This window comes from Phalacrocorax aristotelis, chromosome Z (genome assembly GCF_949628215.1).
Source record: "Phalacrocorax aristotelis chromosome Z, bGulAri2.1, whole genome shotgun sequence".
In the NCBI taxonomy this organism is placed as follows: domain Eukaryota; kingdom Metazoa; phylum Chordata; class Aves; order Suliformes; family Phalacrocoracidae; genus Phalacrocorax; species Phalacrocorax aristotelis.
In genome coordinates, this window is record NC_134311.1 from 69,019,443 (window position 1) to 69,046,697 (window position 27,255).

The 27,255-nt window shown below is 40.1% G+C and overlaps 2 protein-coding genes across 5 annotated transcripts in view; one reads left to right on the top strand and one right to left on the bottom strand.

Annotated features, from left to right (window-relative positions):
• SPEF2 (sperm flagellar 2) overlaps positions 1-8,366 on the bottom strand; it is a 74,747-nt gene extending 66,381 nt beyond the window's left edge. For both annotated transcript variants that reach the window (XM_075078728.1, XM_075078727.1), the window contains exons 1-3: positions 8,159-8,366; positions 7,113-7,215; positions 1,532-1,784 (exon numbers count right to left, since the gene is read on the bottom strand). In XM_075078728.1, coding sequence (XP_074934829.1) covers positions 1,532-1,784; positions 7,113-7,215; positions 8,159-8,216 — 414 coding nt within the window. In that variant the 5' untranslated portion in view covers positions 8,217-8,366. The remainder of the gene's footprint in view (positions 1-1,531; positions 1,785-7,112; positions 7,216-8,158) is intronic.
• A 63-nt stretch (positions 8,367-8,429) lies between these two features.
• Positions 8,430-27,255, top strand: part of PRLR (prolactin receptor) — a 187,872-nt gene continuing 169,046 nt past the window's right edge. The window contains exons 1-3 of one of the 3 annotated variants that reach the window (XR_012658046.1): positions 8,430-8,474; positions 10,551-10,629; positions 10,732-12,427. The gene's annotated coding sequence lies outside the window, so the exon portion shown is untranslated. The other 2 variants (XM_075079162.1, XR_012658045.1) reach the window with 2 other exon arrangements.

Sequence of the window (27,255 nt, forward strand, 5' to 3'; positions counted from 1 at the left end):
ATTGAAAAGAACATGCAGATTTGAGCTTTTACAATGCCAAACTTTGTTTAGTTTAGAGAAAAGGAGGCTGAGGGGTGACCTCATCACACTCTCCACAGCTTCCTGAGGAGGGGAAGTGGAGAGGCAGGTGCTCTTCTCTTTTCCCTGGTATCCACTGACAGGATGTGTGGGAATGGTTCAAAGCTGCACCAGAGGAGATTTAGACTGGACATTAGGAAACATTTCTTTACCAAGAGAGTAGTCAAACTCTGGAATAGGCTTTCCGAGAGTGGTGGTCGATGCCCCAGGCCTGTCAGTGTATAAGATGCATTTGGACAATGCCCTTCATAACATATTTTAACCTTTGGTCAGCCCTGATGTGGTGGCAGTTGGACTAGTGGATCATTGTAGGTCCCTTCCAAATGAAACTAATCTATTCAGACTGAAATACAGAAAATTCAACTTAAAAATAAGGAAAAAAATACTGAAAGGGTGATAAACAATTTGCCCAGACAGGCTGTGAAGTCTCCATCTTTCGAAATATTCAAGACTCAACTGAACAAGGTCCTCAGCAATCTGCTATAGCTTGCTTTGCTTAGAGCAGGGGGAATGGATTAAGTGACCTTCAGAGGCCCCTTCCAACCTCAACTATTCTATGATTGAAATGCCATTCTGAACCTATCAACTGACAGGAGATACCCTCAGTTGCTTTACATTCTTTAAAATATCCTCTGTAAGTGAAGGGATGTTTCTACTGTTTGGTACTATCCTTGTACTTGTTGGTAAACTTGCTGCTTGTAGACTATTTTTCAGGAAGTGTGCCAGAAGAAAAAAGTGAAATTTCACCCAGATGAATTTGATTCACGGTATATAGCTTCATAGAGGTTGCTCATCCCGATAACAAATTACGGTCTGCACATGCTGAACATTACTGTTGAAGACAAGAAGTATGTCCTTAACAGAATCTACTACATTGATACTGACTTCCTCTTAGATACTCTCTTTCCCCCCTTTTTTTTTCCTTTTTCTATTACTCAGCAGATGCTTATGGCAGGCTGGAGTGTAGTATAAATATATGGAGAGATGTGCAACAGAAGGAACCAAACCACTGTGGCATGAAGCTTAACACAGTTATAAATAGGTTTCCTGGAGGGGAAATTAGTCTAAGTTGATACTCAGACCGCCATGCAGCCTGCAATCTGTACTCCTCAATTGAGTACAACAGCAGTTGCTGAACAACTACTAGCCTTTGTTGCTATATGTATTTTAAGTCTGGAGAAAGCTTAAAAACAGAGCAGGTAACACAGAATGAGCCAAAACACAGCAACACAAAACACAGATGATCAATGTAGTCATGGGTCACAGATAAACCATGTAATCCTACTGTCTATGTATAACACATAGCAAAGGACTGCTTCTTTTCCATAAAAGTATTGGGTTTTGAATAGGAGATTTTAAAAGTTGGGAGGGGAAGGATGCATCATGCTTAAGAGGTACATGTAAATATGCTACCTTTTTCCCCTATATATTTATACAAAATAGGCATAGTTACCTCTTGATACAAAACACTTTCAAAAGACTTAAGCTTTGCAGTTGCTGCAGGTCTCATTGCTTCCATGGCTACTCCAGTGAGCTTTGCCTTTCTCTTTTTTTCTAAAGCAATATACAATTCATATAAAAGCTTTGTTGCAGCCCCATGCTGTCCTGTCATGATGTCTTGGGCCACATTCTCATTAAACTGTACACCAAGGAGGTGGAGCGTGGGTTCCAGGCGCAAAAAATTTTTAAGTTTTGCATTTGCAACCCTATACAATTAAAAACAACAACAACAACAATCAGAACATTAACTTATTTTCAACTTCAACTTGCAGCAAAAAGGATGGTTGTGACGTTTCTCTCATACCAAGATAGGAGTGGAAAAAAAACACTGAGGATTTCCTTAAAGTAATGTGATACACACTTCGGCTTAGGCTTTATACTGCAGTTCATGTAACTGCATTGATCTACTAGGCATAACTTTTGGAAAAAACAGAGAACACATTGGGTTATATAAATCTCAATACATGCACACATGAAGTGTATGTGACAGCAAAAGCTTACCCCCAATTGCAGCTATTTTATACCATCCACAAAAAGTACAGAGTTAGAATGAAGTTTCTATATTAACTGTATCAATCCACTTGAGCTCTTACCAGCAAAAATATAGGAAATTGTAAAAAAAGTCTATATAATCTGGTAACCCTCAGAACACTTCGTCATATTTCTTCTCCAATAAAAAGAAATGGATTGAAGTAGTTCTGAAAACAATGACTACGGTCTCAATGAGCAATTTGCATTCAAATCTGAAATAGTGGATTGCAGATTAATGTTTCTCTTGATATGCAGATTCTCCTGTGGAAGCACTTAAGATAATAAACATACAGGCCAAACCCCAATAACAATTAATTATCACTGTATCACAACTAACACATCAAATCTCATTCAACAAATCCATAACTTCAACCTGAGTCAGAACATCATGCTTTCTATACTACTCTGTCACTTAAGTTCACAATAGCTCCTTTGTGTGAATGAACAATCTTTTGAGGTCAGCTGAGCTACAGCATAATTCTACAAAAATGTCAAGTTTTAACTTAAGACCTTCTAGTAACACAGTATTCACCTTATTCCTAGATGAAACAGGCCAGGAGCTCATTGTCACTATAATAGTCCAAGCCTTGTTTCTTACACAATTATATATAACTGCAGCTTACAACTATTGAACATTTTTCTGCCATTGAGTCAAGGTGAATGTGAGCCCTATTGTCAGAAATCACCTCATGTGCATTGAGAAGCTGTGGTGATATCACCTCTTAACTTGTTGTTCTGTAATCAGATCAGATGGAATTGCTTAATCTTGCCTCATAATACAGAAATATTGTAAATCTTATTCCAAGATAATTTTAAGAGTTCAGGGAAAATGACAGTATTTCATTTTTCAAATAGGGACAGCCAAACTGGATAGAATTTTCCAGTAGTATTCCTTTTAAAAAAAGTTATATCATTTACTCAATTATTATTCCCTTGCTTATATGTCCAAGAACTGTGCAACATAAACAGCTAAAATAGTTAAGTAGACCTTGACTAGTTAGTCACAATGACCCCACATTCTTTTCTGTCAGTGCCTTCTAGATTACAGTTGCCTATCCTAAAAAAGGAATCTACATTTCTCCCAAAAGCTGTGATTTTGCCTCGGGCCAGGCTAAAACATATTCAAGTGATACCAGATTACTAAATGATCCATGAATAATATCCTTTTCCTTAATAGCACATTCCAAATTTTAAAAGTATTACATTATAGGTACTAAGATTAGGCAGGTACAGGTTCTTGCAAGATTTCAGGACCATACAATGACTATTACACAGTAAAAATTGATTTAATGTGCAGAAGAAACATCATTAAATTGAGAAAACATTGCCTCAGTTCTCGAAAGTTATCAAAAGAATAATGTCAGTAATGTTTAGAAAAGAAAATAATGAAGAAAGATGAAAACATCAAATTATCTTTAGAAAGTCATGGAGTACCATGGTACAGAACATCACATGCAGTCCTCCTCCCTCTCATATGCCAGATACTCCCAGACCCTTGGTGATCTCCATTACATCCATATCTTTCTTGCACTGGAGTCCCAAAGTGGACACAGCACTCCAGATGTGGTCTCACCAGTGCCATATCTTCTTAATGTGGTCCAGGGTGCTGTTGGCCTTCTTTGATGCAAGGGCACATTGCTGGCTCATGGTCAACTTGTTCTGCTCCAGGACCTCCAGGCCCGTATCTGCAAAGCTGCTTTCAGGCCCCCAACAGACACTGAAGGCATGGGAATTTCCTCACCAGAAGGATTCCCTCATAACAAAATCTGCATTAAGACGAGTGCCGAAAAGAAACAACAGTGAGTTATGGTCATTGGTGATTCCCTCCTGTGCAGAACAGAAGCACCCATTTGCAGACTGGACCGTCTTTTCAGGGAAGTTTGCAGCCTCCCTGGGGCCTGAATTAGGGATGTCAGCACAAGACTAGAGAGTTTAGTACAACCCTCAGACTATTCCTGCTCTTTCACGTGGGTACAAATGATGTCACAACAAAAGGTCTAAGGTCAGTCAAAAGAGATTTCAGAGCCCTGGGAAGAATGCTAAAAAATTCAGAAGCACAAGTAGTGTTTTCCTCAATGTAAGTGCTGATTTTTTTTTTCACTGGGTCCTGTGTCCCTAGGCTCATGTTTTCTTTAGCCTTCCTTTTGCTGTGGAGATACCTGTGAAAGCCTTTCCATTTGCCCTCACCAGTTTTGATTCCTAATGGGCACTGGCTTTCCTAAAGCCATCCCTGCACACTCAGACAGTGTCTCTGTGCTCCTCCTGGGCCACCTGGCCCTGCTGTCACATCTTGTATTCTTCCTTTTTATGCTTGAGTTTTGTCAGTAGCACCTTCTTCTCCCATTCATTCATTCCTGTTGCCTTTGTTCAGTTTTATTCACATTGAGATATATTATTCTTGGAGGAGATGATCCTTGGAAGAAAAAAAAAAGACATTAAAAAAAAAAAAAAATCAACCAGCTGCCTTGGACCCCTCTTCTGTCCAGGACCATTTTACATAGGATGCTTCCAATAAGATCCCTGAACAAGCCAAAGTCTACTCTTCTGAAGTCTAGAGTTGTGATGCTGCTATTTAGCTTGTTCACTCCTCTCAAGATCATGAACTCTGCCATCTCATGGTCACTTCAGTCAATGCTGTGCCTGAGCTCCTTTCTTCATACATAGTAGGCCTGGTAGAACGTCACCCCTCTTCAGCTCCTCAATGACATTTCTCAGGAAGTTATCACCAATGTACTTCAGTAACCTCCTGGATTGCTTGTGCCTGGTGGTGTTTCTCTTCCAGCAGATCCAGCTTGGTTGGTTTCCTATTCAGACCAAGGTCTGCGAAAATGATAATTCTTCCCGTTGTCCCAAGAAAACCTTATGCACTTCTTCCTGCCCAAGTGACCTATGGCAGCCAGTCACCACAGCATCACCCAGTTTGGTCTTTCCTCTAATCCTAACCCATAAGACCTTAATAGGTCATCACCCACCCCAAGGCAGAGCTCTGTGCATTTTCTCTGCCCTCTCACATAAAGGGCAACGTTCCTCCTCACCTTCCCAGCCTGTCCATCCTAAAGGGCCTGTATCCAGCCATGGCAGCACTCCAGTTGTATACACTATCCCACCACCTCTCTGTGGTGGGATTCAAATGTACCATAGGCCTGCAACTGCACACAGGCCTCTAATTCCTCCTGTTTGTTCCCTGTGCTGCAGGCATTAGCATACAGGCATTTCAGAGAGGCAGCCAGTTGTACTGATTTACCAGAAAAAGAGTGAATGCTTCTCCCATAATGCTGTCTCCTCAGCACTTCCTTAACTGCATACATACATTTGGGATCGATAGCCTTCTGTACTGTTTTGCCCCCCTTACTCTTATCACCCTCCTCCTCTTGATTGCCAGTCTAGGTCATCACTTCCTCACTTGTTTGAAAGTAATCATCTCCTTTCCCCCTCTATTCCTAATTTAAAGCTATCCTCACCAGGTTTGCCAGCCTGTTGCCAAATATGCTTTTGCCCACCTAGTCAGGGCGACCCCATCACTTCCTACCTGTGCTCCATCTTCAGAGAGGATCCCATGACCAAAAAATACAAATCTCTGCTGTTGAACAGCAACTACACAACCACTTGTTGACCTGCAGAATCTATCTGCTCCACATCAAGCCCTTCCACCTCATCAGCAGAATTGAGGAAAAAACCACCTGGGCCCCATGCCTTTGACTTGCCTGCAGAGCCACCCTTGATATGCTCCAGGTCTCTCTGGCAGTATCCTTGGTGACCACATAGAAGAGCAGCAGTTTGACTTCGTGACACAGATCCTCCATGTGCACACACCTCTGCAGGTAAAGCCACCACCTCCTCCTGCTCAAGGCTAATTAAAGACTCTGCGCATTCCCTACAGCCTGAAACACAGAGAATTGCCTCCTTTCTCTGGAGAACAATCTGAGTTGAGGCCTCTGACATTCTGAATAGTTGCTCCAGTGGGTACTGAGGTTCATGCCCTGTCATGCATCACCACCTTTGCTGAACATGCATTACACTAAGTAGTTTCTAAACTCTTCTTGCACCTGCCAAAGTACCTCTTTACTAACTGCACCTTTCTAATCAGAAGAGTTGACAGAACTTGTTAGAAGCTGCTAGAGCTTGCTAGAAGTAAAAGCCTCCTGAAGCTATCCTTTCCCAGCAGCAGCAGGCAATCTAAAGTTCCTCAAAGAGTTACCAGGAATTCTCCAATGATGCTAGAAGTTCCTGAGAGATCTAGAAGTCCTAGAAACAAAGCCACAAAACTGCTGTGTTTTTTGGCTGCCTTTTTTACCTGTGCTCAAGCTGCTCTCTACAAGTTGGTGAGACTTGGATAGGAAAGGGTATAAATAAATGAGAAGTGCAAAGAACATAGAGCTTCAGAGAACTTCAAGAGGATGTATACAGCCTGGCACACTTGATATACCTGTACACCACGGTCTGCCAAAATGGAGCATAAGCCAAAGAATCCCATGAACTGCATCATCAACATACCAAGGCTCAAAGATCTGTACAAGATTTTTCAACTCCCTGTTTTTCCATTCTTCTTCATTGTGGATATTACATCAGTTTACTTGTAAACTTATGAATTCTTATATGATCTTCCACCAGGGCTTCTCTCAGAGCCTGAGAGTGCATCTCCACCATTTTCATTTTAGTGATGATATAATGGTCACTACCACACCACTCCTCTGGATTCCTGCCTCTACACAGCTCATGGGGACAGTGTCAGTATCTCCATTCTTAGAGACATCCTTGAATGGCTTGTTGAACTTTTGGTCTAACCTGATACTATCGCATTTACAATCAAAACACATTATTTTCTTGAAGCAGTATGAACAATCTCTCTTGAAATATGAAACTAATCCATGTGTCAAATACAAGTAGCTTTTGACCTACTGATAAATTCTAGATGTCTTTCCCACTCTGCATCAGCAAACCTAACTGAAAAAGAAATATTTTGTCTAATTTCTATATGAGACATGTTATCCATATGTACTAACCTGCTCTGTGAAAACTGATTAAAGTCATCCTGAAGACCGTATTTGTGTAGAAGTTCTCCTAGGAGGTAGCCAGTAGAAAATTCTTCTGAAAATGATCCTGGAACTAAGTTGGGGTTTTTGTTGTTTGTTTAAAAAAAATTAAAATAATGCATACATTAATGTTAATACAACTCATTATTATTTTTATAACAAAATTAAGTCCAAGCTTTATTGAATAATTCAGAGGAATTTTAGGAGCTTGATCTAGCATTAACTAGTGTTCAAGTCACAAATAAATCTGCTTTCAGTGTAGTTATTTTGCAACATAAACTGTAGGAAATAATTTAATTCTCCTTTTCAATGTTAAAAAGTAAACATTGTCATAATTGTCATTAGGACTGTGGCAATATCTGTAAGTGATAATTACTAAATTTGCTGTAAAAAACGCAAACAGAAACAAAGCTAGATCTAATATGCTTCTCTTCCATGGAAAGTTGCTCCCTCCTCATGGAACAAATGCTTCTCCAAAGCCAGCACAACACCTGCCATTCAAAACAAAGCACTGCTTTGCAAACATATTAAAATATTTTTATCCTCTGGAGTCCTTATTAGCAGTTGAAGCTTGAGCTCCTCATGCCTCCTGAGAGCACTTGCCCCTCGAGGAAAATTAACTTCAAAAACTTTACTTAAGCTTAACCAAACTTCACCTCAAAAATCACTGTCTTGCACATGAAGATTAAAAACGTGCCTGGGGCGGTACCGGGACGCGGGGAAGCGAGGGAGGCTGGGGGCTCAGCGGAAGTTGGCCGCGGGGAACCCCCTAAATGCCTCAAGGGGACGAAGGCCTGACCCTGCGCCAGCCCCTTGCGCTGGCAGGGGAGCCAGCTGCCCCCCAGCCCCTCGAGCCCTCGGCCCCTCACATCGCACCGGGCACCCCACCAGAGCCCCCGGCCCCTCACACCGCAGCCGGCACCCCCCGAGCCCCCGCCCTTTCCCATCGCACCGGCCTCCCCCACCCTCCCCGAGCCCCCGTCCCCTCTCACAGCACCGGGACGGGCCCCACTCACCCACGCTCCGGGAGAGCTTCACATCCTCGTTCAGCCACTCGCACAGAATCTCCGACATGACAGATGACAGGCGACAGGCGGCCCCCGGCCCCCGGCCCCCAGCCCTCACACAGCCCGGCAGCGCGTCCCGTTGCCACGACGACCGGCCACGGCGCACGCGCACTGCGGGAGGGGAAGGCACGGCCGCCCGCCGCAGCCGCCACCACCCACCGCGAGTGCGGGGGGACGGGGGGGAGGCTGCGGGGGGGAAGTTGCGCATGCGCCTCAGGTGGGGCGGGGCCGCGGGTGTGGCCAGGGCGGGGAGACGAGGAGGAAGGTGAGGGCGCCGTGAGGAGGAGGAGGAGGAGGAGCGCGTGCCCGCCTCACCGGTGGGGTGGCGCGCGCCGGGCCGTTCTCTGGCCCAACCGCCCCCCCGGCGGAGCCGTCAGGCGTCGAGTGGGCGGGGCGTCCGTCCGTCCGTCCCCGTGTGGAGCGGGCTGAGGAGGGGGCGGCTGAGCACCCGGGGCTCGTGACTGGGTGCGGCAGGATCCCTCTAGTTCCGGGTGGGCGATGGCCCCCTGTCATTCAGCGGCCCGTTCGATCGTCCTCTGCCATTTCTCGTGAGGCCTGTCAGCGTCGGCGGGCGGCTGGCCCCTCAGCCGTGCCGCCTGCCTGCCCCGGCCGCCTCCCCTGGATCCCTGCCTGCGTGTCTAGCTGCGTGTTCGATTTGTGTTCAAGTCAATACTTCCCCATTCCATCCCAGCCTTAGGCTGCTTGTTCCTGAATTTGCTCTTTGTGCTAGTGCAGATGGTGTAGAGCAGGGCACTCTTAGGCTGAAAAAACAATCTGGCAGGAAAAAGGAAAAAAAAAATTAATCTGGTGTAATTTTACCAAATCAGGTCACATAACAGCACAAAATTACTATGTCTGCCCTGTATGAAAGAGGGAGGGAGAGCAAAAACTGCTGAAAAAAGCTCTGCCAGTTTAAATGTGCACTACACATTTACGATGATGCTTTTCAGCGCTAGTGTTTGTGTAAGAAGTCTCGGAAGCATTCCTGTGCCAATACAGCTGCCCGTGGCTCTGCTGTATGCCAGTGTGGAGATGCGAGTTTGGTTTGAAATAAAGCTCGCTGATGCTGTTTTTTGCTCAGCTTTTGTTTGTATTAGGTCATCTTCATTTTAGAATTGCACTGAGATATCATGTGTAGTTTTGGTGCCCCTGTTTTGAAGACTGTCTTACAAAAATGTGGACCGTAAAGGAGATAACTACATGTGGAAAATACAGTGTATGCCATTGGAATTTAAATTGGCCGGTTTCTTTCTCTGGAAAAGATCTATGGTTGACTTAATTAAGTTTTCAGGTACCTTTCAGTGCAAAACAGAATCCTAAAAGATTAATCTAGAAATGACAGGAACGAGAAGATCTAGTTAATGACCAGCAGACAACAAACTGAACCTAATTTTCAAAAGTGACAATGATTAACAGTTGAGATAGACAACTTAGAATATTATGCATTCTGTTCCTCTAGAAGTCTTCCGATTAAATCTCTGCTTTTAAAGGGGCTGTGCTTTCAAAATAAATTCCTGAGTTTTGTAAGAGTAGATGTGTAACTGACCAGTCATTTCTACCTTGAGAAGGTCATTGTAGAATTAGGGGCACATGAATGAATCAAGTAACGGGAAACTTAAGGGAATTACTTTCAGGGCAGCTGTTTAAATTCATATGTATGTCCTTTTAAAGATTTAGAGTTTTGTGTATATGTTAAGTTATAAAAATACCCACATTTTAGGGGGAAAAAAACCTGATATTTTTTCATTATAATGTTTGCAGTGAGAGTATCTACTGTCAGAGCATGTTTCTGATATGTCAGTGGAAAGAACAAATCTGTTCTAGCTTCCTCATGGAATTTTTTCCTCAGCTCCAGAAATCAATGCACACATATTTATATTTATATATAGTTAAATTTTGCTGTAAGTAGTCATTAACAGAAGTGTATGTTGCAAAATGCAAAAAATGCAAACCAGAACTGATTTATATAAAGTGTAGAACGTTTTTCCCTATTGCTTCTGATTTTGAAAAGCTGGTATGTCCTGTATATTTAACAATTTTTTATGGAATATATTCCTTCAAGTTCATTATCATATGCAATGGATATCTAAACAGCTAATGTTGTTTAAAAATAACATTGATTGTTCTGTCTGCTGAGAGGACATAATAAAATCTTAGTCAAATAAGCTGGAATTTTAGAGAAAGATGTTGAATTTCTCTCATTTAAATTCAGTAGTGATTTGCTGTTTCATCTAAGTCTGTCTTAGCTCATAAGAAATTAATGTAGCTTTCTTACAGAATTCTGAGTAGTGACGGAATAATGTAGTAATAAATCTTACTTTGTTCTTTCCCTGAATTTAAGAACTTGGAAAGATGTCTGTGTTCTGCGCTGTGAAAGCTAAGTCCAGAGAGTGTTTAAAGGAAAGTACTGTAAACAACAAGTAAGTTAACTGTTTCCCTGATTCTACCCTTGCTGAAAACACATTTTTAAAATAATAAGATTATTTATTCTGTGTTCTGTTAATTTCTTACTTCTCTGCTAGGAACACCAGTGGGACTGTTCTGGAAATTCCAAACTGATCTTCCTCAGGACACTGCACTTTGGATAATGTAGCTTTTAGGCAGGAATACTGGGCTATGAAATCCATCCGAATTTTTCACCTAAAACTCTGTATTTTAAACTTCAAGCATCTTCCTGTGGACTTCCTCTGAAAGAGGAGAGAATTGTCCATAGGTTGTATTTATAATGGTCAGAGGAATAGAAGACATCAAACAGCAATCTGTTGAGCACAGAAATTGAAGTGCCAGGGATTATCTGTTGTGTTTCATTCCTTTTGCCCTCCTGAAAGAAACTGCTTGTATGAAGAAAAAAAAAGCCTAGAGCTTTTGTGAGTATTAGTTTTGAATCACCTGGATGTAATAGTAGTATGCATGGGGAATAGAAGGGCAAAAAAAAAGTTATTATCAATAAACTTAAGATTTAATCACAAAAGGGCAATCAAAATATTTTTAAAAGTTCAAGATTCTAAACTGAAGGGGGAGTTGATTAGGAGGAATGATTTCATCTTAATGCAACAAAGATTAAGCAAAGTCAGATGGAGAAGTGTCTGAATTTTTAAATTAAATTGCATTTGTATTGAAACTATGGAGACTGTAGTATCACTAAGCTGATACAGAGTAATTAAAGAATGTGTGGATTCAGGAGTTTGCTTTTTGCACCAGAATTTTTTGCTGCATCACTAAGATTGTTTATAAGCTTACTTAAGTCTGATTTTTTTGTGTGTGTGTACTTTTATGTTCTTTATTGTCTGCTTGCCTTGTCTCTTTCTTGCAAAGTTACAGAGAGGCTAAATAGCCTCCACTTCTGATAGGGCTTTTTTTTCCCACCTTTATCTCCCCGGTATGATTATTCATTTTACTTAACATTATTTATTCCATCTGGCAGGATAAAATTATCATGTCCTCTTTGAAATTTAGTTACAACTATACTCATCCTGCACATATACTTTCCTCCTGTCACCTCTGGATCCTTGTAAGTGTCAGTACTGAGGACGTAAGAGGATCAAGCCCTAAACAAAAAGCCACAATCTAGAGGTTTGAGCTCACCGCACGTTTCCAAAGCTGCTAGCTACATCTCTCGGTTCCATTGGCCATACTGACATTTAGAACACCACAACTCTGGAACTCTGTCCTGTCTCTTACCTTGGTTTTCTTTGTTGCCACAACAGCTATATTAATTCAGACCAGATGTTTGTCTGGTCCAGTTTCCTGTCTCTGACAATGATCAGTAACAAAATCTGGGGAAGAAGTTAGGGTAAAGCATATACTAAGACCTGTTAGCATGTAGTAAGATGCTATAGTACAGAACATTCTCCCAGCCAACAGTGATTGTGGTGAAGGACTTTCTGCATCCACATAAGCTAGTACAATTAAATTTTCCTTCCATGAAAACAGCAGAGAGTTTTGAATCTGTGTAAATGTTTAACATTGACAGTGGTCTGTGGTAAGGACTTCCATAGCTTGACCAGGCTTTATATGAACAAATTATATTACCTTTTGTTATGTGAAGTACATTGTTTATTGTATTTTGAAGCTGCATTCTCTGCTCATTGCTTTCCGTGCTCTAGTAGTTCTGTTATTTTTAAATAAGAATATTAGACACCTGTCTTGCAGGTTGAACTGATATTTCAAGTGCTGTCTTGCTTCCACTGGCTGTATAATAGATGTATTTTATATATACATTTACCTGTCTGTCTTTATTCTCTCTCCTTCCCTGTTTTGGGCTTGAGGGATGGTGTCTCTGGAGAGGAACTGTGGTTCCTATGGCATATTCTGCTCTTTTTACTATATACATGAATAATGCTAAGATTTGAGTGTGCTGTACAAATACTGTAAAAAAAGTCCCCTGCTTTAAGCAGTTGTAGAACAAACAATTGGCAGTGCTAATGTGGCTACGTACAATATATATCCAAGAACTGCAGTTACTGCTTAAGTAGCCACTTTATATTTTGAACAAGTGTGTCACCTGTGTTCGAATACTGATGAGAACCTATGATGCAGTCTGGAAAATTCCAGGTACACTGTGTGCAGGAAAATATGGTAACTGGGTGGATTGTTTACTGTACTGCAAAGTGGATTATTAGTATGTAGGTTCAACTTCAATAAATCTTAGTAAATTACTGGGCAAGATTAAGGCAAGAGAACTGCAGAGAAATTCTGACATTATGAAGAAGAAATGGCAAAATGCTTCCAATATGAGGAGCAAGTGTAGTGTTATGGCTGAGTGATGTTTTGTTTATTTTCCATATTGGTAACCAAGTAAGGAGGAACATAATGTAACCTATTGCACAGAACTGTAACTTGCTTGTTGTACTAAGACAATATGGTTCCTTTCAGTTCAATTATAGCAATTCCACATTTAAGCCAAGGTCTGAAGAATTTTTCAGCTTCAAGTGAGAATTCAGTATCACCAGTGTGATCTGTTTGTCAGAAATCACTACCCACTACAGTGGTAGTGGCATATAATGCTGAATAATGCTTGAAATATTGATGCTGTTTGATTTCATTTGTAAGAATACTTAGAGATTTAATAAGGGACTTTTTTTTTTTTAAGTGTATAGAGTTACTGCCTTTTGTTGAAAGTTCTTGGAGAGATTCTGTGGCTTTAAGATAGACAGTGTTTCTCAACCATTTCAAAAGCTACGGAACACTTCATACAGAAAGTAAGAAAACAGTAAAAGCTGAACATAAGTGATGGAAATAAGGAGCCAAACTACCTGACAGAATCAAAATTCACATAAGCAAAAGAAATGGAAGTGGAAGCTTACTAAAATGTCTCTAAATAATGAGTATGTACATGTCTTAAGGACACAGTAAATTACAGGGAAATTAAAGACTGGCATGTAGATAAAGCCTTAAGTGTATGAAACAAAGGAATGGAAATTAAAAACATTTCTGTTTTAAAGAAGTCACTGCGATTCCACTGAATCGATTACCTATTTTTGAGCACGTCATTCTTCTTAATAGTTTATTTTCCTTTTTATTACTGATTTCTTTAATACCTGTATGGTAAATTTTTTCCATCAGAAAGGTGGAGATTCCGGGATGCAGACTGTGATCCCTTAGTGGGATGCTAGGAGTAGTTGGGAAAGACAATAGGCAAGGGGTAAAAAAAGTTTAGATACTGGAATTTGATAAAGATTCATAAAGGATATGACTGGCACAGATAGCTACCCAAGAAGAAGGTTCCATTAGGGATGGAACAAAGGGCATCGAGGTACACAAGTTGCCTTAGTTCCATCGCTTGAACAGAACCTTGAAATTCTGACTCACTAATTCTCTACCATAGGAAATTGAAAAACATACTGGCAAAGGATGTCTTCAGTCAAACCCATTAATTACCCACATCCACGTAAACATCTATGTCATAATACAGTTAGAAATTAACTTACGTATGTGAAGACTTTACTTGTAGTCATTTTTAAATGCACAGAATGGTTATGCAGTTGGTGTAGATGAATAAAAGTTCTCTCCAGGTAGGTGAGTTTTTGCCATGCACAGCTGAATTCAGTCTCTGGTGCAGTGTTTTTGTAAGATACAAATCACATTAATGAAACCAGACTTTCCCAGAAGCTACAAAATATATCATTTCATGGATGCATTACTTTTTCTAAAATTGCCTGACATATTATTGAATACTATTTGGAATACTCACAAGACTGCATCAGTTAGTATGGAAATGGAATTCAGGAGAAAAAAAGGAGAGTTTATGAACTTTGAAAGAAGGGTCAGGCAACTCAGAGGACTACAAAAGTGTAGTGAGGTTATGCAGGTAGAAAATTAGAAGGGCCAAAGCCCAGCTAGAGCTTAATCTGGCTGCTGCCATAAAAGACAACACAAAATACTTCTATAAATACATTAGCAGCAAAATGAAGGCTAAGGAGAATCTCCAGCCTTTATTAGATGTGGAAGGAAACATAGCGACAAAGGAAGAGGAACAGGCTGAGGTGCTTAATGCCTTCTTTGCCTCAGCCTTTAACAGTAAGACCAGTTGTTCTCTGGGTACCCACCCAGCCCCCTGAGCTGGAAGACAGGGACAGGGAGCGGGATGGAGACACCATAATCCAAGGGGAAATGTTTAGCGACCTGCTACACTACTTAAGAAACACACAAGCCTCTGGGGCCCGATCGGATCCACCCAAGGGTACGGAGGGAGCTGGCGAAAATGCTCGCCAAGCCACTTTCCATCCTTTATCAGCAGTCCTGGCCAAGTGGGGAGGTCCCGGCTGACTAGAGGTTAGCAAATGTGACACCCATCTATAAGACAGGTCAGAAGGAGGGTCCAGAGGACTACAGGCCTGTCAGTCTGACCTCAGTACTGTGCAAGGTTATGGAGCAGATCATCCTGAGTGCCATCACATGGCATGTGCAGGGCAACCAGGAGATCAGGCCCAGACAGCATGGGTTTATGGAGGGCAGGTCCTGCTTGACTAACCTCATCTCCTTCTGTGACGAGGCGACCCACTTAGTGGATGAGAGAAAGGCTGTGGATGTTGTTTACCTGGACTATAGTAAAGACTTTGACACTATTTCCCCCAGCATTCTCCCGGAGTAACTGGCTGCTCATGGCTTGAACATGTGTACTCTTTGCTGGGATAAAAACTGGTGGGATGGCTGAGCCCAGAGAGCTGTGGTGAGTGGAGTTAAATCCAGTTGGTGGCCGATCACAAGCTGTGTTCCCCAGGGCTCAGTGTTGGGGCCAGTTCTCTTTAAGATCCCTATCAATGATCTGGATGAGGGGATCAAGTGCACCCTCAGTCAGTTTGCAGGCGACACCAAGTTGAGCAGGAGTGTTGATCTGCTTGAGAGTACGAAGGCCCTACAGAGGGATCTGGACAGACTGGACTGCTAGGTTGAGGCCAACCACGTAGGGTTCAACAAGACTCAGTGTTGGGCCCTGCACTTGGGTCACAACAAGCCCATGCAGCGCCACAGACTTGGGGAAGAGTGGCTGGGGAAGCTGCCCTGCAGAAAAGGACCTGGGGGTGTTGGTTGACAGCCGCTGAACGTGAGCCAGCAGTGTGCCCAGGTGGCCGTGAGGGCCAACAGCATCCTGCCTTGTACCCAGAATTGTGTTGCCAACAGGAGTAGGGAAGTGATTGTGCCCCTGTACTTGGCACTGTTGAGGCCGCAGCTTGAGTGCTGTGTTTAGTTTTGGGCCCCTCACTACAGCAAGGTCACTGAGTTGCTGGAGTGTATCCAAAGAAGGGCAACAAAGCTGGTGAAGGGTCTGGAGCGCAAGTCTTATGATGAGTGGCTGAAGGAGAAAGGGAGGCTGAGGGGAGACCTTATTGCTCTCTACAGCTATGAGAAAGGAGGTTGTTGTGAGGTGCGTGTCAGCCTCTTCTTGGAAATGGTCTCAAGGTGCACCAGGGGAGGTTTAGATCAGATATTAGGAAATATTACTTCACTGTAAAGGTTGTCAAAAATTGGACTAGGCTGCCCAAGGAAATAGTTGAATCGCTATCCCTAGAGGTATTGAAAAGACATGTAGATGTGGTGCTTAGGGTCATGGTTTAGTGATTACCTGTTACTCTTAGGTTTACCGTTGGACTCAATGATTTTAAAGGCCTTTTACAACCTACTTGTTTCTGTGTGTTATGTGTATTTTATCTTCATCATTTAATATATGGTAATTAACTGTGTACCATATTATGTTCTTTCACTGTACCCTTTGTCTAGCATTATTAAAGAATGCATGCAATGTAACTAGAATCCTTTTGGTTATTATTGAAATGCAACAGCTTTTTCTTTCAGTAGGACAGCTATTGTGCACTAACAATTCTGTTCAATTATATTTTTTTTAGGTATAAAGTGAAGAATATTGTGTCTTTTCTGGGGTGGAGTGGGAATGCAAGCAAGCACAATGTAACTAAATGATCTGGAATTTGGCTAGCATCCTTGCAACTAATGCCAGCACTTAAAAGCCTTGGATACTTATTCTTTCTCATTATGTTGAATAAGAACATTGGTCAAGCATACAGTACATTGGAAGTGTTCTTGGTAGAACATTAGGCTTCCACAGTTGTTCTTTAACCCACTGCAGTTGTTAGGGTAAAACTGATGATGTAAATAGTCGAAAAAACATTAAAGTGATGTTAATGTAGCTAGACAAAGGAGAGACCATGGGCTAGCATGCCCAGTTGCTCCTTTTAAAAACAAAACAATGGTAAATCATGATATAATAACATGCTAGTACACATAATTTAATTTTATAAGAAGATATGTGTAGACTTTCTTTTCTGCAATAATGATTTATCTTACAAGTTGCACATTTTTCTCATCTTATGCCAGAATAAATTTGTTCTCGGGCTATTTCCCATAAGATTTTTTTTTCCTTCTTTGACATCAGAGTTGCTGATAATAGCAGGGATAATGTTGTGCTTGTGCTTAATGGCTACTGAAATACAATTTTGTTTAACAATATCTTTGTCTTATTCATAAACAGTTTCTTTTTTATCCATATGCAGTCTGAATAGAAGACTTAAATGGGAATAAACAGTCTGCCTTAAAATAAGTGAAATTCTGTAAAGAAGTTTAATATAGAATGCCTGAACACAGGCACTAATGAAAGATGAAAAAAGCCATCCAACTCTGCATGCTTTAAGATGTGGCACAAATAAGCACTTCAAACAAATGGCAGGAATTATAACTGTTAAGGACTTGTGTGGTGGAGCAATGACTGCCTTACTATTACTGATGGATCAATTCAAATCATATAACAATGCTCTATGGTCAAACCAATAGTAAGAATCTAAAATAGTGTGCTACTCTGCCTCTGATTTTCTCCAGCTGTCCTACTCTTTATTCCCATTTCCAATTCTTTCTGCTCCATTGATTCTTATTCTCTCCCACAGTCAGAATTATTCTTACCCATATTTTTTCCATTTATTTCCTTCTTCATGTCTGATGATGTGTCTTCTTATTTTCATCTACTGCCCTAATCCTTCTTTCCTATAAAGGTTCATGTGTGCATTTCGTTTTCAAAGCAGTTTATACACATTTTGAATTATGTGTTTTGTCAGATTTTTACTGTAGCAACTCTGATCATTCTTTTGTCTCCTCATTCTCCAGAGTGATGGTAGAAGCTGTTGGAAATGCTTTTGAGCTTAAATGGCAAGAGCTTGTCCCGTTTGGCCATTTGAGTCATGTGTAGAGTAGCAGGCCAAAAAACCCTTCAGCTGTTCCTTTTGTAAAAGTACTTTGTAAGCTATTTGGCATATGGATGTTTGGCACATGCTTATCTGGATAGCTTAGTGTTTTTGCATATTACAGGTTTGAAATTCCTTTCCCAGAGGGAAGGTAGATGTCCTGCTCCACCCCAGAAAAATGTTATATGAATGAGATTTAAAATTAAAACCAAGCAAAATGATGGTTGGACTATCAGGTATGCACAAAACCACATGGTCAATATAGCAGCATTAAAAAAAAACTCACTGAGTTTGAAGTAGCATTAGTCTAGATATATACTAAGGTAGACCTGCCTTAAGTGTCAGTAAAGAGCCTGTATACCACATCACTATTTCTCTCTCTTCTTTTCATCGATGACTTCTGACAGTAAAGCTCATTCTGCCCTGTCTCTTGTTTTACCTCTCACCATACTGTTACTTCTCTCTTACAATACCAGATACAGATGCTCAGGCTGCACCATTCAAAACAGCTATTTCAACAGCAATTATAATAGCGAGTACTTACTGATATAAAATGCTTTCTTATACAAGTACTAGTAACTCACTGGTAGAGCATTTGAAATTCAGTAGAGGATTTGAAGTTTTAGTATAACCTTGAATAAAATTCTTGATGCTCGTAACAATTTAATAAATTATTTTCTCATTTCCGTTTTAAAAATGAAAATTATCACATTTTCTGTGATAAGAATTCTCCTGCATGGTAGATAACAAAATATGTAAATGAAACTAACTTATTCCATCTTTTGGTCAGTTTACCATTGGATGGTAGCAGAAAATTCTTTCACTAAAGCTCATACCTGTTGCAGACACATAATCCATACATTCTGCACACATCAGAAGAATCTTACGGAGACAGAGAAGTCCTTATCCTCCATTTAGAGAAAGGTGCCTTTCTAAGATATAGGTATAAATTTTTGGTTTCTTCATCATATTTGGAAGAACAAAAGGCCCAAGCCTTTAAAAGGCAAGTACAGCATATTTTTAATTAAGATATTTTAAATCAAATAAATTCTATGCTTTGGTTTGAATTTTTTTCTTTTTAAAAGATTAATGCATTATATTACATGAATAGGCCAGGTGAAGTGCAGAAAAATAGTTTTAATTTTGAAACAAGAAATAAGTGTACCTGACAGACTTTACTGCTTATATAGCATCAAATTAACTGCATTTATATGTACAGGCCATGCAAATAAAATTTAATATTTTGCTGCATAATATGATACATGGAACCTAAGATTAATATAATTCTGTTTCTTGAATTATGCAGCTGCTTCCTGTGATCAGCTGCCTTCAGAAGCTCTCTTCAACAATCCCTTTCAAGGAATGTTTTTAACAGTTTGTTCCATGGTGAGAGAGGAACCCGATATGGAAAGCCCAGGAATGGCAAACATAACCAAAAAGCAAATAAATGAAATTTCAATTGTAATTGACTTTTTACACACCTAGGCATTCATGCAAACAAAATTGGACAGTGCAGCAGCTAAATTCCTATGAATTTTTGTTCAATTGTTTCAAGATTTGATCACCTTATCATTTGTGTCTAAAGGTAAGGAATTAAGTTTCCTTGCTTTGGCATGTTAACGTGGAAAACCCTTTATTAGTGGGAATGGATCTTGGTGATTGCAACCACCCCAAAGCAACTCAGGAAGAAAATTAAAGGACATTTTAGGAAGTCAAACCCTATCCCATCTGTCTCATGACACCAGCTTTACAGAAGCCTGTAAGAAAAATCATGTATATATTATGTATGGGTGTGCAAGCACATGTGTGTATGCTTTAAAATATTTTTTTAAATATCCAATGATTTTGAAAGCTCTTTTGCAAACACAGTTCAGTGCTTCAAATCACTACAAAGGAAAAAAATAGCAATTGCTTTCTTACTGCTGCAATGTAGTTTCTTTCCCATAAAGTTACTTATCTGAATGAAAATAAAATAATTACATGTTTTTTCTGAATTCTAAATGTAATTAATGGAATTAATAATATTTTATTCCTTCATGACATGTTTTTGAAATTTGAATAATTATATAAGTAGAACTTCATCAAACATTTGTCTTTTGAATTTATCATCCATCAACTGCTTTGTGCACAGAGAAGAAAATTAACATAGCAGTTTTTTATAGATATCTGTGGCTCACTTCTTGAAATAAAGCAAGTAACTTTGCTTTCCTTATGATAGTTTTTGATATTTAGCTAATTTATTTCTATTGTCCCCTTCACATGGGGACATGTGTTTCTGAGTTACTAGTTACTTACAACCTTCTTGTAAGATTAAAAGTAGTTATTTCCATCCTGTGTATAACATGTCAGAGGTGTAGTTTTCAATAATTGTAACATTTTGGTTTTTTCAGCTTTGTGATTTTTTATACTCTATGTATTACGCAACAGAGACTTTTAAACATGGTTAGTCTTTTCCCTTCATCTTTGAGCTGAATATGATGATCCATATTTATTTTACTGCTTGTTTTTTGTGTATAATGAAGTTATTCTCACTGGTGAAGAGGACTTAATTGTTGATCATTCATTTTCAGGGAGGATCACTAGCAGTGATCAGAGTATGCAGGCATGGTTCAGCCATGGTTCATAAGACAAGTCTAATGTGGAAATTTAACAAGCAGGAAAACCCCATGTTTTGCAAGGTAATAGTCTGCAAGAATTTCAGGACAAATGATGGAGCATAAATGATGTAATTATTAAATAATGGAGATGTAAAACTGTGTAAAAAGTTTGTAATTACCATTTGCTGTAGCAAGGGCTACTTAGTGGGGTGAATTACTTAAAGGAAAAACACTTTGGAAGTGAAAGGCATTTTGGTTTTAATCTAAATGTGTCTTCAGTCATCATCAGTAAAACACATGTTAGAAAAGTGACAGACAGTGATAATGCAGAGCAGAAATTCTCAGAGAATTCTGTAAATCTGTTGGTAGTTCACCTGCCCGCTCACTACCTAGCAGTCTGGGTTAAATGGGGAGGCAGTTTAGGTCACAACTTTTAAGCGTACCATTAAGAAATATATGCTGACTTCTAATGGTGATCCATCTTTGACTTTTTTCAGAAATTAATTGTGTCACAAGGCATTGCTGCTTACCAGTTACCCTGATGAGAAAGTTACAGTTGCCCTCTTTATGACACTGTTACACAGAACCTGTCCTACTGGTGTCACGTCACAGAACTGACTCTGCACTAGTTTCATGTAGTTGAAAGACCTGTCTCAGTGTCTAAGGTAGTATTCAGAGTTAAAGCATAAAAAGGGAGAAATTGAGACAGGGCAAAATTCTAAATTATTTAATTTCTTCTTTTGCATGCATTGTCCTTGTATGTATCAAAAATTCTTATGACAGATGTAGATACTATGCCGTAATATTCCTATTGCAAAACTTATTTAACCTAATATTCTAGATACTCAGGCATAGTAAGTTTTCCATATATATATTATGTTTACATTCTTAACACTGTAATTGTGATTCTCTGGAATAGTGTTGGGGGAAAAAAATAGTAACAGTTCAAACTCTGTTGTGTGAAATGTCAAAATTCCTAAAAATAAAAATAATAAGAGAAAATACTTCTCACTCCATTTCAGTCCCTAGCTGAATCTTATTAATATTTTTCCAACCTCTGCTTTCTGGAATGTTCCTTACTTCCTCCTCCATATTCAGCTGATTAGTATAATTTTTACTGACAGCTGTTTGGCCAGTTTGTGAGTACTCAGGAAGCATACTATCTTTAAATCTATCGGCTTTTGTTTTCTCCTGTGCAAGACCTGCTCATTGTCCTTCACACTTTTTTCTGCTATGCCTCTTCCTCCTATGTTGTCATATTTCTTCACTGATGAGAGGATTTTTTTCTGCTTTACTCAGTTCAGATTCCATTTCTTTTCATATTACATAATTCAGAAATACTAGAAGGCCTAAAATTCTTCTATATTTTAACCTATCTGTAGAACTCATTCTTTTTCCACAAAGTTTTCATATTATAATGACTTTTACATCAGGTCTTGGCAATGTAAGTAAAACTCCTGGTCTAAATATATGGGGTACCTCCACAAAAGAAAGAAAAGAATGAGTGAGTTTAAGAAAAATAATTTTGCCCTCGTGTTATGAAGTTCAGCAAGTTCTGTCAGCAGCTCTTTAACAATGTGATCATTTACAGCAGCCAGAAGAAAATAACATATTTACGCAGAAAAAACATGTGTAAGATTTAACTTTGTGACCCAAGAAGTTAAGCTTGAGGCCTTAAAATATGATCCTTATCAGAGGTGATCTTATGAAGTATTGCCATTACTGAGCAAGATATAATTTAAAGCTTAAAAAGGCGTGTATATCACAGTAAATAACAGTTGACCATGTTCTTTGCAAATATATAGTTTTGTTAAGACAAACAGAAATTTACTAGCAAATGGTTTACTAAACCTGGATTCATCACAGATTTCCCATAAACTACTCATGTATGACAAGCACTGTCTCTTTCATTATGTAGTATGAAACACGTGCATGCTGTATTGCTACCACATTGAAAGCCTGGAAATATTTCAACACTTTTCAGCTAGCAAGTGTGTAAAGCAGTAAGATAAAATCATTAATAATCAGGTTCTGGATAGAGATTACACAACTGTTATTGAAACAATTGTCATTAAAGCAGTTTTTCTGGGTAGGACATGCTGTGTAGAATAAGAATGCCAATTTCTCAAAGAAAGCTAACAATGACTAGGAAACTTGAGTGTGCAAAACATTAGAGGAAGAAGTTCTGGTTGATTAAAAAAAAATCAGTGTTTTGTCTGGAATCTTAAGTGTGAAGCTGAAGAACAAACTAATCAGTAGAACGGTAAAACAGATGAAGCAAAGGCCTGTTAGTTCAGAGTCTCTTCATAAGTAATAAGAAAATAAGGTGTTCTGAGAGAGGAAAGAGAAGCAAAGTAATAAGTGGGGGCTATTAGCTGGGAAATGTTAGTATGTTTCCTTGCTCAACCCGTAAAACTTTGGTAATCTATAAATCTAAGAAAAAGTATGATGATGAGTAATTTTTGATGAAAAGATGGCTAAGTTTAACTTAAATATGTCCCAGTCACACACATGTAGAAGGTTAACTTGGCTGTGTTTTTTATGCCCCAGTAAGACATTCGCACATCCTGCTCTAGCTCCTGGCCAGAACAGGTCAGGCAAGAACATGGTAATTTTGTAATATAAGAGAAACAAAGATTCATTTAGATTGGAAAAGACCTTTAAATTCAAGTCCGACCATTAACCTAGCACTGCCAAGTCCACCACTAAACCATCTTCCTAAGCACCCCATCTACATGTCTTTTCAATACCTCTAGGGATAGTAATTCAACTATTTCCTTGGCAGCCTAGTCCAATTTTTGACAACCTTTACAGCCTCCCTTTCTCCAAGCTCGGTTCCTTCAGCCACTCATCATAAGACTTGCGCTCCAGACCCTTCACCAGCTTTGTTGCCCTTCTTTGGATACACTCCAGCAACTCAGTGACCTTGCTGTAGTGAGGGGCCCAAAACTAAACACAGCACTCAAGCTGCGGCCTCAACAGTGCCAAGTACAGGGGCACAATCACTTCCCTACTCCTGTTGGCAACACAATTCTGGGTACAAGGCAGGATGCTGTTGGCCCTCACGGCCACCCGGGCACACTGCTGGCTCACGTTCAGCGGCTGTCAACCAACACCCCCAGGTCCTTTTCTGCAGGGCAGCTTCCCCAGCCACTCTTCCCCAAGTCTGTGGCGCTGCATGGGCTTGTTGTGACCCAAGTGCAGGGCCCAACACTGAGTCTTGTTGAACCCTACGTGGTTGGCCTCAACCTAGCAGTCCAGTCTGTCCAGATCCCTCTGTAGGGCCTTCGTACTCTCAAGCAGATCAACACTCCTGCTCAACTTGGTGTCGCCTGCAAACTGACTGAGGGTGCACTTGATCCCCTCATCCAGATCATTGATAGGGATCTTAAAGAGAACTGGCCCCAACACTGAGTCCTGGGGAACACAGCTTGTGATCGGCCACCAACTGGATTTAACTCCACTCACCACAGCTCTCTGGGCTCAGCCATCCCACCAGTTTTTATCCCAGCAAAGAGTACACATGTTCAAGCCATGAGCAGCCAGTTACTCCGGGAGAATGCTGGGGGAAATAGTGTCAAAGTCTTTACTATAGTCCAGGTAAACAACATCCACAGCCTTTCTCTCATCCACTAAGTGGGTCGCCTTGTCACAGAAGGAGATGAGGTTAGTCAAGCAGGACCTGCCCTCCATAAACCCATGCTGTCTGGGCCTGATCTCCTGGTTGCCCTGCACATGCCATGTGATGGCACTCAGGATGATCTGCTCCATAACCTTGCACAGTACTGAGGTCAGACTGACAGGCCTGTAGTCCTCTGGACCCTCCTTCTGACCTGTCTTATAGATGGGTGTCACATTTGCTAACCTCTAGTCAGCCGGGACCTCCCCACTTGGCCAGGACTGCTGATAAAGGATGGAAAGTGGCTTGGCGAGCATTTTCGCCAGCTCCCTCCGTACCCTTGGGTGGATCCGATCGGGCCCCAGAGGCTTGTGTGTTTCTTAAGTAGTGTAGCAGGTCGCTAAACATTTCCCCTTGGATTATGGTGTCTCCATCCCGCTCCCCGTCCCTGTCTTCCAGCTCAGGGGGCTGGGTGGGTACCCAGAGAACAACTGGTCTTACTGTTAAAGGCTGAGGCAAAGAAGGCATTAAGCACCTCAGCCTGTTCCTCTTCCTTTGTCGCTATGTTTCCTTCCACATCTAATAAAGGCTGGAGATTCTCCTTAACCTTCATTTTGCTGCTAATGTATTTATAGAAGTATTTTGTGTTGTCTTTTATGGCAGCAGCCAGATTAAGCTCTAGCTGGGCTTTGGCCCTTCTTTCTTCCTGTAAAAACTCACGTCATCATCTTCTATTTCCTAAGTTCAAGACAAAGTTTTCTGTTCAGCCAGGCACATCTTCTTCCCCTCTGGCTCATCTTTTGGGAATGGGTACTGCCTGCTACTATGTCCTTAGGTTTCCTTGTTGAACAATGTCCAGTGTTCCTGGATTCCTTTTCCTTTCAGGGCTGCCTCCCAGGGGACTCTGTCAATCAGTCTCCTGAACAGGCCAAAGTCCAAGGTAACAGTTCTGCTAACCCTGCTCCTTCTCCAAGAATTGTAAATTCTATCATTTTGTGATCCCTGTGTCCACGACAACCTCCAACCATCATGTCACCCACAATTCCTTCTCTGTTCACAAACAACAGGTCCAGTGGGGCATCCTTCCCTTTTGGCTCCCTAACCTGTTGTGTCAGGGGGTTACCTTCCACACATACAGGAATCTCCTTGACTGTTTCCTCTCTGCTGTGTTGTATTTCCAGCAGACATCTGGTAAGTTATAGTCCCTCAAGAAAAGAAGGGCTAACAATTGTGAGACTTCTGCCAGCCACTTATAGAATATTTCCTCTTCCTTTTCATCCTGGTTGGATGGCCTATAACAGACTCCTAGCATGATATCTGCCTTGTTGGCCTTCCGCCCAATTCTTACCCATAAAACTCAACACTATCATCACCTTTAAGCTCTAGACAATCAGAACACTCGGTAATGTACAAGGTTCTCCCTCTGCCTCTCATTCCTTGCCTATCCCTTCTGAAGAGTTTATATCCATCCATTGCAGCACTCCAGTTCTGAGTCATCCCACCTTGTTTTTGTGATGACAACTATCTCATAGTTTTTCCACTGCACGATGGCTTCCAACTCCATTGTTGAGATACAATGCAATCTACTTAAAGGATTTAGGATTATCTTTTCTTTTAATATATTGTCTAGGGTACTGTACCCGTGATTTTTTTTTATTTGAAGATTTACTTTCAATCAAGTTTTAAACTTGGAAATTTTTTTCATACGTGTGAATGGTTATATTTCTGTTCTTACACAATTTACTATTTTTTATTTACAATTTTAAATTAGGTATAGTATGAAATCATTTTTTTCTCTAATTTGGGGACTTGTTTGTCATTTAATTCGCTTTATGGTAGATCCATTTTATGCTTATTTTTTAAAGAAAATAAAATCAAATTCTGGGACACAAGACACTAGTCCTTGCAGCAAAATGCTAGCCTGCTAAGTCATTAGGAACAAGTCTGACTTGACATTATGGTCAATATACTGGGTCTGGTTTGTCACAGGTGTGGTCCACTGATATATAGGCAGACTATATGTTTGAATGGAGTAGAAAATTATACGTTTTAATTTCTAGTTATTGCTAGTAATTACCGTTTATTGTGTCTCCATGACTCAATTTCATTTATGATAGCATTTAAATACAAGACGTAATGATGCTGGAGAAAATGTAAGAAGTGAAGATTAAAAACACACTTTCTAGTTTGGGATTTTTCTTTCTTTCTTTCTTTCTTTCTTACTTTAACATTTGACTTTAAACATGTTTTATCTGTGGCAGCTCATCAGTTAGATAACTTGGGACTAATTCTCAGTGTGCTATGCACAGCCGGATACTGAGCTAGCCACTTACTTTATTGCCCCTACAGTGATATGGTGTAGTCTCTTATTTAACTGAGGGACAGTCTCTGGAAATCACCACAGTTTAAACTAGCAGATGTAGACCATATTTCTTGCTACCAAAACTGTGCTGCGTTGCTAGTTTTAATGCTGCTCAGCAACCTTTTCCTTAGTCTTTAATATGTTTTCGAAGGTTTCATCAAAATTCTTTGTCTTTTCTACTAGATACAGTGAATGCCAAGTTTTTCTTAATTCAGGCATGTTTTCTGAATTTTTTATATTAAATTGGCTTACATCATTGAAAGTGAATCTGGTGTTACAGTCTTTTAAAGCAATATTCTGTAATTCTACATTAGTCTGGAAGATGTTTTTTGATAAATTAAACTAGAAGAGGAATTATCAGTCTAGTGCTCTCTTGTTCTGTCCCTTCTTGTGTATTATCTGTTTCTCATTTTGATTCCAGAGCAGTCAGTGTAAAGGAGGATTTTTTCATTAATGTATTACTGGTACTTCTGCTGTTAAATTAGTTATTGTATGTACTTTAGGTTTCTGAATTTCCTTTGAATGTTTTTAGATGAAGTGCTGAATTGTTATTATGAAGGGACTTGTTTTTACATATTCTCTGTATGGGTTTTTTGGTTGGTTGGTTAGGTTTTTTACATTTCTATCATGAAAAGTACATTGTTTCTTCAAGAATACGGGCTTTTTTGAACACGTAACTTTAAATTTCAGAAGCAGGTGATATGATTGTAAAGGAAATGTGTGTTTGCATTTGGTGAGGGTTTTTTAAACATTGATAGAATATGTATATAAATTTTTTC